The 15,000-nt window shown below is 47.7% G+C and overlaps 2 protein-coding genes across 2 annotated transcripts in view; both read right to left on the bottom strand.

Annotated features, from left to right (window-relative positions):
- Positions 1 to 1,315: 1,315 nt before the first annotated feature.
- On the bottom strand, positions 1,316 to 8,848 carry sde2 (SDE2 telomere maintenance homolog (S. pombe)). Its single transcript, XM_080551067.1, has 8 exons — positions 8,617 to 8,848; positions 6,852 to 6,969; positions 6,644 to 6,755; positions 6,228 to 6,397; positions 3,208 to 3,310; positions 2,759 to 3,083; positions 2,591 to 2,629; positions 1,316 to 1,531 (listed from the first exon to the last, which is right to left on the bottom strand). The coding sequence occupies exons 1-8, from the start codon at positions 8,836 to 8,838 to the stop codon at positions 1,322 to 1,324; spliced, it is 1,299 nt and encodes a 432-aa protein (XP_080407193.1). The 5' UTR covers positions 8,839 to 8,848; the 3' UTR covers positions 1,316 to 1,321.
- A 1,757-nt stretch (positions 8,849 to 10,605) lies between these two features.
- LOC308175400 (sulfotransferase 6B1-like) overlaps positions 10,606 to 15,000 on the bottom strand; it is a 10,687-nt gene continuing 6,292 nt past the window's right edge. Inside the window, exons 6-7 of the mRNA XM_080551069.1 lie at positions 11,789 to 11,945; positions 10,606 to 11,181 (exon numbers count right to left, since the gene is read on the bottom strand). Coding sequence (XP_080407195.1) covers positions 11,057 to 11,181; positions 11,789 to 11,945 — 282 coding nt within the window. The 3' untranslated portion in view covers positions 10,606 to 11,056. The remainder of the gene's footprint in view (positions 11,182 to 11,788; positions 11,946 to 15,000) is intronic.

The raw sequence follows: 15,000 nt of genomic DNA, 5'->3' as shown, positions 1-15,000 counted from the left end.
GCCGCATGCTCCTGGAACAAACTCCCAGAAGAAATCAAACAGGCCCAAACCCTGAAAATACTTAAATCTAAACAAAAAAAACATCATGTTTTGCACCAATTATGATTAAACACAAACACTTCTATCAATGTTTTTTATCCATTAACTATTGTCTTTTTAAATGTTTTATCTATTTACTTCTTATATTTGCTTTTATTCATTGTAATTTTTATTTTCTTATGCTCCTCTTACAGTATTATAATAACGCATGTAAAGCACTTTGAATTGGCCCTGTTGGATGAAATGTGCTGTACAAATAAACCTGCCTTGCCCATACTCCCTTTACACTACACCCTACTCCCTTTACACTACACCCTACTCCCTTTACACTACACCCTACACCCTAGACACTACACCCTACTCCCTAGACGGCTCCTATGTCCTTAGAGTTAAACTGGTCTCACTGTTACTTGATATGGTATATGCCTGCTCCTAAGGATGTTGTTTACTACTGAGAGTGGGCACACTTAAAGTATGTTTAAGGTTAAACAATGAGTATTGCAATATTTGATAGGCACACAAAAACGCATCATATCACTCGGTAACAATGTAAAGTAGTGTTGTAGTTAACTAGGTAACAATGTAAAGTAGTGTTGTAGTTAACAATGTAAAGTAGTGTTGTAGTTAACTAGGTAACAATGTAAAGTAGTGTTGTAGTTAACTAGGTAACAATGTAAAGTAGTGTTGTAGTTAACTAGGTAACAATGTAAAGTAGTGTTCTAGTTAACTAGGTAACAATGTAAAGTAGTGTTATAGTTAGGTAGCAGTCACCCAATCCATTGCATTGCAGTATTTTGGCTTGACTAGCGAGTGTGTGGTGATCTTCAACAATGTTAAAATGTATTTCTGTGTTTCAAAACATTTTGATTGGTTGCCAACTTGTTGCACCAGACCGTGTCACATATTGTGTGTGCGTGCCATAAGTGTGTCCATGGAAACCGTTGTCAACACACAAACAGCCCTCTGGTGTGCCCTGGGACAGACCAACACACACTGGTGACGTTCGTTTAGTCAGGTTGACAGCAGACACTCCTGATCACATGACAAAGGACTCCTGATCACCTGACATCTGGTATCAAAATGCCTTTATTGAAATGTTCATACAAATAAAAAAGTAACATCATTTATGATGACGAGAATCCAGAAGGCAACAAATAAGAACAAACAATGTTTTAAGTCTCCCTTCCTCCCTCCTTCCCTCCCTCCCTCCCTCCTTCCCTCCCTCCCTCCCTCCTTCCCTCCCTCCCTCCCTCCTTCCCTCCCTTCAACTCCTCGCTCCCCATCACTTCCTCTTCCTGGCCCTGGCGGGGGCCGTGGCCAGCAGGCGGGGGGGCAGCAGGTCATGTGACAGCCCCCTGACAGAGAACAGGCGGGCGGCGCGTTCCGCCAGCGTCCCGCCACACTTCAGCCCTCGCCGGCACAGCTCCGCCTTCAGCCAATCAGGACCCAGCGTCTCCAGATCCCCCGCTGACTCCACCCCCTCTAGGTCCACCTGACACACACACACACACACACACACACACACACACACACACACACACACGGTTAGGGGGGGGGGTCAGGGTTAAGGCCGATTTAAACTTCTGCGTAAAATCTACGGCGTAGCTTGCGTTGGCCCGCGTGGCCTTGCGTTGCCTACGGAGAGGGTTGACGCGCTCCGCGTCAGTTTCTACGCAACCGTAAGCTCAGTGATTGGTCCGCTTGGTAGCACATGATTCCGACAAGATTCCGACTCTCTCGTCGCCCAAAATGCGGAAGCCATGACAGAAATGTCATTTACTTTTTCTGTAATTACTTATTAATAAAGATTTGAAAAATGATGATAACCATCGTATTATCTTAGTTTAATGTAATTTCAATGCATCATAGAACTTTTATTTACAACAAAGCACAACAAAAAAAACACGCTATTATGCCGCTTTGAGTAGAGCCCCTATGGAAGCGTCAGGCACAGCCTTCCTATAAGGAGCGCGATTCACATTGCGGAGGCACCCTTTGCGGGTTAATAACTGTGGTTTACCGTGGGTTAGGATAACAATTCAAACGTGTCCGGATAGGGGAGAGGACAGGGAATCTGAAACCATTTGAATGTTGTCGATACTACACTCCTGTCACGATCGACACAGCTAGGAGTGAATTCCCGGGTAGAACTTTTCTCTCCCCCCGTTGCCAACGGGAGTCGTCAACCAGGAAGCGGTGGTGCGCGCAGCAGCGGGGGGGGGGGGGGGGGGACCCGTCACTTACGGCCGAATATCTCCGCGTCACAATGGGTTAGAATTCCAAACTAAAATTCTCCATGACCAGAATAGCATGCTGAACACACTGAACTTTGAATGGAGTCTTAGTCATGTACCGTTAACGAGATAGAATAAGAAAAGCAGATTTTTCTATGCCGCTATGAGTACACCGACCAACGCGACGCGGTCCGCGTAGAACTATAAACGTGGAGACCCCTTACGTAGGCTACGTAGGCTACGCGCGTAAATTCGACGCAGAAGCTTAAATCGGCCTTTAGGGGGGGTCAAGGGGGTTACTAGACGATCAGACTCACAGCAGGGGTGGAGGCCATCTTCTCCTTCTCTTCTCTCTTCTTCTTCTCCTCCTCCTGCTCCTCTCTCTTCTCCTTCTCCTCCTCCTCCTCTCTCTTCTTCTTCTTCTCCTCCTCCTCCTCTCTCTTCTTCTTCTCCTCCTCTCTCTTCTCCTCCTCCTCCTCCTTCACCTCCTCCTCCTCCTCTCTCTTCTTCTTCTCCTCCTCCTCCTCCTCTCTCTTCTTCTTCTCCTCCTCCTCCTCCTCTCTCTTCTCCTCCTCCTCCTCCTTCTCCTCCTCTCTCACCTCCTCCTCCTCCGGGCCACTCAGGCTGACCTCCCTCCCTGCCTCCCCCTGGTCTGGGCTGGTCTCTGGGCCGGGGGTGCTGGGGGGGTGCTGGGGCTCTGCTGGCCTGCTCTGAGAGGCTGAGGAAGAGGAGGAGGGGGTGGAGGAGGGAGAGGAGGGGGGAGAGTCTTCCCCTCTGTCCTCCTCAGAGCTGCTGGCCAGGTCGTCCGTCCTGAAACATCGTTTACAATGAGACCCCTGACCTCTAACCCCTCTGACCTCTAACCTCTAACCCCCCTGATCCCTCCTCACCCCCCCCCCCCCCCCTCCCCTCATCCCCCCCCCCCCCTCCTCACCAGAAGCGTTTCTTCCTGCAGGTCTTCTGGCTGCTGGTTGTGGCTCGTTTCCGAGACGGAGCCTCTGTAACCTTGACGACACCGCTGGAGGAAGCCTGCATACCTGAGAGACCAGAGACCCTTCATCATCATCATCACCATCATCACCATCATCATCACCATCATCATCATCATCACCATCATCATCACCATTACGTGAGGGGTAGCATGTATAGGCTAAAGAGCACTGGTCCCAGAATGGACCCCTGGGGAACTCCACAGGTCCGCTGTAGTTTGTTGAGTTAGGAAGACGAAAAATAAGATGTAAAATAAGTAGTGTTGTTCCGATACCATTTTTTGATCCCGATACCGATCCCGATACCTGACCGTGCAGTACTTGCCGATACCGAGTACCGATCCGATACCACGGCGTTTGAAAAAACAAAACAAAAAAACATGTTTTTTGAGCCGCATACTCACCTCGATGTAAAATTATTGCTAACACTTAGTCTGGCATCGGGTGTTTGGTATCGTGAAAAGTATCAACAAAAATCAATTAACCAACTCAATCAAGGTACCATTTGGTTCTGTAACTAATCATAACAGCAGGGCCGGCCTGTGGGACTGGGGAGTGAAGGCGGTGTCGCCCATCAAAAGAAGAATGTGGCCAGGTACTAATATATGTGAAGGCACACGATTTGTCAAAGTGCAGTTCAATGAATTTGTGAAATCACTTCCATATTCGACTAGGTTTGACACGGAGACTGGCCCGGACTTCTTCCAGTTATTCCATCCGGGTAGTTTTGAAGCCTGACAAGCAAAGAATGCTGCTAGGGTTTAAACATTCTAGTCGGAGACTCCTAGCAAAGTTTCTAGCTAAACGCAAGTAGACTTAAAAGTTCTAGACACTGACAGTCCGGTGTGTGCTTCATGAAACGGGGTTGGTTTTTTAGCTACCATGCATTGGCCAACAGAATTAGTTACCCTGGTGAAAAGTGGGCAAACGTGGCACCATTGTTGAAATCAAAAGTCAAGAACGATAGCTAGTTATTAGTTACGCGTATAACATTACATAGCTCTTCATCCCCAGCAGTGCCTGTCGCTTTGCATGTTCTGTTCATTGAACAGTAGCAGCAACTCAACCACACACTGTCTGTATGAGTAACGCCGGTAAAACAAAACGTACCTTTCTCTGCCACATAATCCTTAGGGGCCATGCTTGCCGATCACAGGTGATGATATACTTGTTAACGGGACTTGTAAAATCCTATTTACTTTGCTCAACTTTAAAAATGGAATGTTTCTCGTGTCTTCACACCGTCACCGGAGACAATTCATTCACCGAGTTGCGGGACGCTGTGGGTGCGTTCGTAAATTCGCTCTGGAAATCTGATCACCACTCAAGGAATGCCTCTTGTCCAATCAAATTGCTTGGTCCCTTTATGACGTTGATACCACTGTGCGCTCCAGCGTTCTAAGAGCGAATTACGAATGCAGCCTGTGCAAAACGCGCATCACAAGTTTGGTATCGGGTGTTATTATGTGTTAGTACTCGCCGATACCGATACCAGCATTTTTGTGCGTATCGGTGGCCATGCCGATACTAGTATCGGTATCGGAACAACACTATAAAATAGTGAGAGAAAAAAAACGCTATTATGGCGATGTGCTGTGCCTATGCTGTTCCTCAGTCCAGCGCTTCATCATCCCCCTTCTAAAACTGCCATCTCCCCTTTCCATCCCGTATGTCATTTAATCAATGAACATTGTATTACTGTTATTTCAACATTTAAGCCTCTTTCACACATAGTTCCCTGTAACTTCAATGGAATCCCAAGCTGTGCCGTCCAGCCATTTTCGCCGTTCACTCATGAGCCAAATGCCGGTAGATTCTCGTCTTGCTCCCTTTAACATGTCGGCGTTTCCCTGGTTGCGAGATCTAAACTACAAATCTACTAGAACTGAAAGCGGCAAGTAACAGGCACGTAACATCCATATGCCGTATAAATAAATATATTTGATATTATCTATAACAAACACACTCGTATCTATAACAAACACTCGTATCTATAACAAACACTCGTATCTATAACAAACGCGGAGATTGTATGAGCCCCGCGTCATTCCAATGAGCGTCAAGCACAGCCTTTCCGTAGAACTACATTGCTCCCTGTCTAACGTTATAAGTTATATATATAACGTTACATGTTTTAAGGCTGATCTGTGCATGATCATAATTCTTATCGCATTTCCCCCTGTTGTGCTGTGCCGTTCCATAGTCCAGCGCTTCATCACCGCTTTCCATCCCTTGCGTCATTTTATCAATGAACGTGGTATTACGTATTTACATATTACATATTTGTTGTTATTTATGGAAGTGTCCGGTTGCTGGAGGAACCAGGACGCCGGCTACACTGCACAGTTTAGCCCGAAATAGAGAGAGTGCTTTATCCTGCTAATAGAATACAGTTCCAGTAATAACACTTTTATCTCTATATTGTAATCATTCTCTTCATCTGTTTTTAAATGTTGATCTATTTATATCGATCTATTCTTGCCAATTCCTTATTACCAGTGGAAAGGGGGAACGCTAAAACACTTTAGGACTTTCCGTTCAACGGAGGAATTTATAGAACTCGCGTAGAATTCATCTCTCATTTCCCCCGTTGATGTGACGAACTGAAAGCGGCAAGTAACAGGCACTTAACGTTACATGTTTAAGGCTGATCTGTGCACGATAGTGCTGCATTTTGACTTATGGCATTTCCCCCCGTTGATCTGCATAGCGGCACTTATTACAGTGAAACGCTCTTATGACACGTAACTCCTCCTACAGTCCCGGGTCGTAACTCCTCCTACAGTCCCGGGTCGCTCCTAATGGAGAAGCGTTTCTGAAAGTACGGCACCGGGAGGATACAAATGCGTCTCGGGTCGGGTCGGGTCGGCCAGGTGGTGGAAGAGCGCCATTTGATAACAGAGTGGTCCAGGCGCTCAGACAGGTGGTGGCAGGGTCAAAGGTCAGGGGTTAGGGGTCAGGGTACCTTTGATAACAGAGTCGTCGAGGCGCTCAGACAGGTGGTGGCAGGTGCGTTCGTACTCGGGGTCAGTGAAGCGGTGTTTGGGCTCTGACAGCTTCCTCTGCAGACGCTCCTGACGCCTCTGCTCCCGCTCTGCCTCTCGCTCAGAGGTCTTCTTCAACCACTCAGCCATCCTGGAGGAGGGAGGGAGGGAGGGAGGGAGGGAGGGAGGGAGGGAGGAGGGAGGGTTAGGAGGGAGGGAGGAGGAGGGAGGGTTAGGAGGGAGGGAGGGAGGGAGGAGGGAGGGAGGGATGGGGGAGGAGAGAGAAAACAGGGAAGAGGGAGGAGAAAACAGAGGGATGAGGAGGAGAAAACAGAGGGATGAGGAGGAGAAAACAGAGGGATGAGGAGGAGAAAACAGAGGGATGAGGCCTTCTCACTCTTTCTCGTGGTTGACGTCTCTTAGCCGACGCCCACTCAGGTCTCTACACGCCTCCCGATTGGTCGTCTTCTCGATCTGAGCCCCCAGAGCACGCAGCATGGAGCCAAACCCTACACACACAGAGTTTTGAAAAGCTTCTATATAATAGTGTATTATTGTTATTAATATTATATATAATAGTGTATTATTGTTGGGTTAGGACTGACCTCCTTTCCCTCCGCAGAGGCGGGGCTCCAGTCGGTACACGCCCCCAGCCTGTAGCTCCTCCCCCTGCCCCGATAGGCGGCCATTGCTCGTCACATAGAGGTCTGCTAGAGGAACACCCTGAGACCAACAATAACAACAGTCACATAGAGGTCTGCTAGAGCAGTGTTTCTCAACCCTCTCCTCGGGGCGCCCCAGCCGCACCACATATTTGATCTGTTCCACCACCAGCACACCTGATTCAACTAATCAAGTACAAAGCAATTATGGTATATTTGTACTTGATTAGTTGAATCAGGTGTGCTGGTGGTGGAACAGATCAAATATGTGGACTGGCTGGGGCGCCCGGAGGAGAGGGTTGAGAAACACTGTGCTAGGGGAACGCCCTGAGACCAACAATAACAACGGTAACATTGCTGCCATGGTCACAATCTGAGATGTTCTATTTTGAGCCTTTGGTAACATGAAATGACTCTAGCTGCCTTTCCTTTTCACCAGCACTGCCAAGGCTAGGGTTAGATAACCAGGACTAGAGTTAGATAACCAGGGCTAGGGTTAGATAAGGGTTAGATAACCAGGACTAGGGTTAGATAACCAGGACTAGAGTTAGATAACCAGGACTAGGGTTAGATAACCAGGACTAGGGTTAGATAACCAGGACTAGGGTTAGATAACCAGGGCTAGGGTTAGATAAGGGTTAGATAACCAGGGCTAGGGTTAGACAAGGGTTAGATAACCAGGACTAGGGTTAGACAAGGGTTAGATAACCAGGACTAGGGTTAGATAACCAGGACTAGGGTTAGATAAGGGTTAGATAACCAGGACTAGGGTTAGATAACCAGGACTAGAGTTAGATAACCAGGACTAGGGTTAGATAACCAGGACTAGGGTTAGATAACCAGGACTAGGGTTAGATAAGGGTTAGATAACCAGGACTAGGGTTAGATAACCAGGACTAGGGTTAGACAACCAGGACTAGGGTTAGATAACCAGGACTAGGGTTAGATAACCAGGACTAGGGTTAGATAACCAGGACTAGGGTTAGATAACCAGGACTAGGGTTAGATAACCAGGACTAGGGTTAGATAAGGGTTAGATAACCAGGGCTAGGGTTAGATAACCAGGACTAGGGTTAGATAAGGGTTAGATAACCAGGACTAGGGTTAGATAACCAGGACTAGAGTTAGATAACCAGGGCTAGGGTTAGATAAGGGTTAGATAACCAGGACTAGGGTTAGATAACCAGGACTAGGGTTAGATAACCAGGGCTAGGGTTAGATAACCAGGACTAGGGTTAGATAACCAGGGCTAGGGTTAGATAAGGGTTAGATAACCAGGGCTAGGGTTAGATAAGGGTTAGATAACCAGGGCTAGGGTTAGACAAGGGTTAGATAACCAGGACTAGGGTTAGACAAGGGTTAGATAACCAGGACTAGGGTTAGATAACCAGGACTAGGGTTAGATAAGGGTTAGATAACCAGGACTAGGGTTAGATAACCAGGACTAGGGTTAGATAACCAGGACTAGGGTTAGATAACCAGGACTAGGGTTAGATAAGGGTTAGATAACCAGGGCTAGGGTTAGATAACCAGGGCTAGGGTTAGATGCTAAACAACTTTTAAATGTATATGCAGCTACTAAGATACATACACCAAGCTAACACCTAGCTGAACCAAACCGTCGGGTAGATATATCTCTAACAGAAGGGTCTAACAGGTTATATAGATATATATAGATATTAGGTTATAACAGGTTATAGATCCACACCTTCCCCTCGGTAACGCGCTGCAGCAGGTCCCGGACGGTGGCCCGGAGGGGCAGGTGAACCCTGGTATCCCTGGTGACGGGGTTAGGGTTACAGGTGACGGGGTTAGGGTTACAGGTGACGGGGTTAGGTGGGGTTAACCCAGGGTCAGGGTCAGGGTTAGATGGGTTATGGACGTTAGAAGCTCCAGCCCGGAGGAACGGCGCAGACACGAACACCTCCATCTTGTTGTTGACCAGCGGACCGGAACAAGTATATCAAGTAGATACCGGAACCGGAACAAGTAAATATCGCTGCGTCAGTAGCAGCTGGATATACTTGGCTGTAGCGGAAAGTAGACCCATATTTGGATGGGATTACGCCATCACACCGCGCCTTACTACGATGGCTTAGGAAGACAGAAAATCATATTATTTCAAGTTCTTATGGATATGACAGATATGGATATGAGTCATGACAGATCAGATTCAGATCATTCGCTTACTGGGTCATTTTTTTATACGGTGCCTTTTCCGTCCCCAGTACAAATCATGTTGTATTTTGTCTAAATTTGGACAAATACTAATTCCATTAGGTTTTTCATGTATAGTCAATTGTTATTTATTATGAATACAATGATATGGGCTTCTAAGTTTTTTTTTTTTTTACATTTTAAAAGCTTTGGTTGCGTGCGAGACATGCGACGTTTAGCTTGAATTTAGTTCAGGCGCGTTGACTAAAGGGGTCCTACCAGACACGTAACCATGGCGATGACAAAAACCTATTCTATTGTAATAAAACGGTGAAAAGAATCAATGTACCTGTCTCTTGTTTTTATGAACGAGTTAACATTATATATAAAACAAATCCTTTAAATTATTTGAGATCCAAACAATCGATTGGATAATTAATGAACAGAAATGCACTGCAGTACTAACTGATGAACGCGTGAGGGCGCCATCATCACGGCCATATAGCATGCCTTCGTACTCGACTGAATTAAAACAATGACAAGTGTTGACACGCAGTCCTCGATATGTAATAATTTGTACATCCCACACAGTTGCTTTTCTAGCTAGCCATTTAGATAGATATCTCACTGGAGTTAGTCTTGACCACTTTTAGTTTGGTGGTGGGCAGCAGGAACCATAGCAGTCAGTGTTGGAGCAAGCCGGACGCATTTGCGGGCGTACAAGGCTTGTTGTCAACAGCCGTTGGTCACAAATGGTTTCGGGACGGACGTCTGACGTCACTCACTTAGTCGAACTATTTACAATAAATAAATAAATATATAATGTTAACTCGTTCATAAAAACGAGAAACGGGTACACTGACTTTTTTTTCACTGTTTCATTACAATAGAATAGTAGACTAAAGGCCGGTTTAGGCTTCTGCGTCGAATTTACGTGCGTAGCTTACGTAAATTCTTACGTAGGTCTCGCAATTTACACTTCTGCGTAGGCCGCGCTGCAATTACACCGTCACATCGCTAGGTGGCAGTGTGTTTTCAGCCCCTGTGCTGTGCCTCTTCCGGTTAGGAACTCAACGGAGCGCAAAGCTCTAAGCGGCATAATAGCGATCTTTTTGTTGTTATGTTGTTGTAAATAAAAGTTCTATGATGCATTGAAATGACATTAAACTAAGATAATACGATGGTTATCATAATTTTTCAAATCTTTATTAATAAGTAATTACAGAAAAGGTGAATGACATTTCTGTCATGACTTCCGCATTTTGGGCGACGAGAGAGTCGGAATCTTGTCTGAATCATGTGCTACCAAGCGGACCAATCACAGAGCTTACGGTTAACGTGCGCTCTGACGCGTGGATAGATTTTTTGAGAGGAGCACGTCCAGGCTACGCACGTCCACGCGGGACTACGTAAGCTTACGCGTAGCCTACGGCGTCGACTTTACGCAGAAGCCTAAACCGGCCTTAAGTGAGCGACGTACTTGCCGAAACAGTTTGTGAGTGCGCATGCTGGTTTAGAATAATAATAAACGGAGTATACTGTAAGTGATTTATTAAGTCATATAACATTGATTAACATATCATATTGATTAACATATCAAATCGATTAACATATCATATTGATTAACAGTTAGATTACATTGGTATAAAAATAACATGAATGTGAAGTGTGTGTCAGGGTCAGTGTTGGGGTCAGGGGTCATGGTCAGTGTTAGGGTCAGGGTCAGTGTTAGGGTCAGTGTTAGGGTCAGGGGTCAATGTTAGGGTCAGGGGTCAGGGTCAGTGTTAGGGGTCAGGGACAGTGTTAGGGTCAGGGGTCAGTGTTAGGGGTCAGGGTCAGTGTTAGGGTCAGGGGTCAGTGTTAGGGGTCAGGGGTCATGGTCAGTGTTATGGTCAGTGTTAGGGTCAGGGGTCATGGTCAGTGTTAGGGTCAGTGTTAGGGTCAGGGGTCATGGTCAGTGTTAGGGTCAGGGGTCATGGTCATGTTCAGGTTCAACAGTAGCGGTGGTATTGCAGCAGGTCCCCCAGCCTGGTCCCAGCCAGGTGCTTGTTGAAGGCCTGGTCCACCTCCACACTCTGCTGCTCACTCAGGTGGTTCCTCCAGTCACCTACCTCCCCTAGGAGAGGGAGGGGGGGGGAGGGAGGGAGGGAGGGAGGGAGAGGGGGAGGAGGGAGGGAGGGAGAGGGGGAGGAGGAGAGAGAGGGGGAGGAGGAGAGAGAGGGGGAGGAGGGAGGGAGGGAGGGAGGGAGGGAGAGGGGGAGGAGGAGAGAGAGGGGGAGGAGGGAGGGAGGGAGGGAGGGAGGAGAGGGAGGGGGAGGAGGGAGGGAGGGAGAGGGGGAGGAGGAGAGAGAGGGGGAGGAGAGAGGGAGGGAGAGGGGGAGGAGGAGAGGGAGGGGGGAGGAGGGAGGGAGGGAGAGGGGGAGGAGGAGAGAGAGGGGGAGGAGGGAGGGAGGGAGAGGGGGAGGAGGAGAGGGAGGGGGGAGGAGGGAGGGAGGGAGAGGGGGAGGAGGAGAGGGAGGGGGAGGAGGGAGGGAGGGAGAGGGGGAGGAGGAGGAGAGGGAGGGAGAGGGGGAGGAGGAGGGGAGAGAGAGGGTTAGGGTTGCTGGTGAACACAGTGTGACTGCAGCCAGATGAAGAAAATGCAGAATATAATAATATAATATCGGCCCCAATAATCGGTCGATCCCTAGTGTGTGTGTGTGTGTGTGTGTGTGAGCCCCCACCCTTCCTGAAGAAGACGTTGCCATGGCCACCGTGTGTGTTCTGGGACGTCTCCTTCATGGCGCTGAAGGTGGTTGCCGTGGCGATGTCCTGCACCTGCTCCTCGGACAGAGACACGCCGAAGAACCCCGAGACCCTCCGCACCCCCGACACAGGGTCCTGTAAGGTCAGAGGTCAGGGTTACACAGGTCCTGTAAGGTCAGAGGTCAGGGTTACACCAGGTCCTGTAAGGTCAGAGGTCAGGGTTACACCAGGTCCTGTAAGGTCAGAGGTCAGGGTTACACCAGGTCCTGTAAGGTCAGAGGTCAGGGTTACACCAGGTCCTGTAAGGTCAGAGGTCAGGGTTACACCAGGTCCTGTAAGGTCAGAGGTCAGGGTTACACCAGGTCCTGTAAGGTCAGAGGTCAGGGTTACACCAGGTCGTTTCCCTGGGTTAGGGTTATTTCTACTCTTCTCTCAGCCATCTGATCAGTCGCCGATCCTCCCGACAATATCAGTGATTTGAACGCTTGTTCTAACTTGCAGTCGCGTGTTTTGGACTAACGATTTACTGGCTTCCTACCTGGCCGGCTCCCTCGCCCAGCCACTACGGTCTTACTCCCGTAAGACTACCTGTACCTGCCTCACCACCCAGGTAACCATGTCCTGTACCTGCCTCACCACCCAGGTAACCATGTCCTGTACCTGCCTCACCACCCAGGTAACCATGTCCTGTACCTGCCTCACCACCCAGGTAACCATGTCCTGTACCTGCCTCACCACCCAGGTAACCATGTCCTGTACCTGCCTCACCACCCAGGTAACCATGTCCTGTACCTGCCTCACCACCCAGGTAACCATGTCCTGTACCTGCCTCACCACCCAGGTAACCATGTCCTGTACCTGCCTCACCACCCAGGTAACCATGTCCTGTACCTGCCTCACCACCCAGGTAACCATGTCCTGTACCTGCCTCACCACCTCCTACTTCTCTACCTCTCTCTCTCTCTACCTCTCTACCTCTCTACCTCTCTACCTCTCTCTACCTCACTATCTCTCTACCTCTCTACTTCTCTACTTCTCTACTTCTCTACTTCTCTACCTCTCTACATCTCTACTTCTCTATCTCTCTACTTCTCTACCTCTCTACCTCTCTACCTCTCTACTTCTCTACCTCTCTCTCTCTCTCTCTCTACATCTCTACTTCTCTACCTCTCTCTCTCTCTCTACCTCTCTCTCTCTCTCTCTACATCTCTACTTCTCTACCTCTCTCTCTCTCTCTACCTCTCTCTCTCTCTCTCTACCTCTCTACCTCTCTACCTCTCTACTTCTCTACTTCTCTACCTCTCTACCTCTCTACATCTCTACCTCTCTACATCTCTACCTCTCTACCTCTCTACATCTCCCCTCGTCACAATCCCGTATCATAACCAGATCCTCTTCCATAGATCAAATAACTTCAAAATTCTGCTCCTCACTTTCAAGGCCCTTCACAATCTTGCACCCCCATATCTCTTCTGAAACTCCTTCACACCTACACTCCCTCTCGCACTCTCACTCCCATCCTCACTGACCTTTCAACTCACTATACCTCCTGACCTTCAACTCACTATACCTCCTGACCTTCAACTCACTATTCCTCCTGACCTTCAACTCACTATACCTTCTGACCTTCAACTCACTATACCTTCTGACCTTCAACTCACTATACCTCCTGACCTTCAACTCACTATACCTCCTGACCTTCAACTCACTATACCTCCTGACCTTCAACTCACTATACCTTCTGCCTTTCAACTCACTATACCTTCTGACCTTCAACTCACTATACCTTCTGCCTTCAACTCACTATACCTCCTGACCTTCAACTCACTATACCTTCTGACCTTCAACTCACTATACCTTCTGACCTTCAACTCACTATACCTTCTGACCTTCAACTCACTATACCTCCTGACCTTCAACTCACTATACCTTCTGACCTTCAACTCACTATACCTTCTGACCTTCAACTCACTATACCTCCTGACCTTCAACTCACTATACCTCTGACCTTCAACTCACTATACCTTCTGCCTTTCAACTCACTATACCTTCTGACCTTCAACTCACTATACCTTCTGACCTTTCAACTCACTATACCTTCTGACCTTCAACTCACTATACCTTCTGACCTTCAACTCACTATACCTTCTGACCTTCAACTCACTATACCTTCTGACCTTCAACTCACTATACCTCTCTGACCTTCAACTCACTATACCTTCCTGACCTTCAACTCACTATACCTTCTGACCTTCAACTCACTATACCTCCTGACCTTCAACTCACTATACCTTCTGACCTTCAACTCACTATACCTCCTGACCTTTCAAACTCACTATACCTTCTGCCTTTCAACTCACTATACCTTCTGACCTTCAACTCACTATACCTCCTGACCTTCAACTCACTATACCTCCTGACCTTCAACTCACTATACCTTCTGCCTTTCAACTCACTATACCTCCTGACCTTCAACTCACTATACCTTCTGCCTTTCAACTCACTATACCTTTCTGACCTTCAACTCACTATACCTTCTGCCTTCAACTCACTACTACCCTCCTGACCTTCAACTCACTATACCTTCTGACCTTCAACTCACTATACCTCTGACCTTCACTCACTATACCTTCTGACCTTCAACTCACTATACCTCCTGACCTTCAACTCACTATACCTTCTGACCTTCAACTCACTATACCTTCTGACCTTCAACTCACTATACCTTCCTGACCTTCAACTCACTATACCTCCTGACCTTCAACTCACTATACCTTCTGCCTTTCAACTCACTATACCTTCTGACCTTCAACTCACTATACCTTCTGACCTTCAACTCACTATACCTTCTGACCTTCAACTCACTATACCTTCTGACCTTCAACTCACTATACCTTCTGACCTTCAACTCACTATAACCTTCTGACCTTCAACTCACTATACCTTCTGACCTTCAACTCACTATACCTCCTGACCTTCAACTCACTATACCTTCTGACCTTCAACTCACTATACCTCCTGACCTTCAACTCACTATACCTTCTGACCTTCAACTCACTATACCTCCTGACCTTCAACTCACTATACCTCCTGCCCGCCTGACCACTATCAGTCCCTCTGCCCCCCCGTCTCTGGAACTCTCTCCCTCAAAGACATCCGCAACACTGACTCTCTCTTCCACCTTCAAATC

This window comes from Nansenia antarctica (assembly GCF_963989245.1).
Source record: "Nansenia antarctica genome assembly, contig: SCAFFOLD_199, whole genome shotgun sequence".
Lineage (NCBI taxonomy): Eukaryota > Metazoa > Chordata > Actinopteri > Argentiniformes > Microstomatidae > Nansenia > Nansenia antarctica.
The sequence above is the reverse complement of the archived record's forward strand: the minus strand, read 5'-3'. Positions and strand labels throughout refer to the sequence as shown.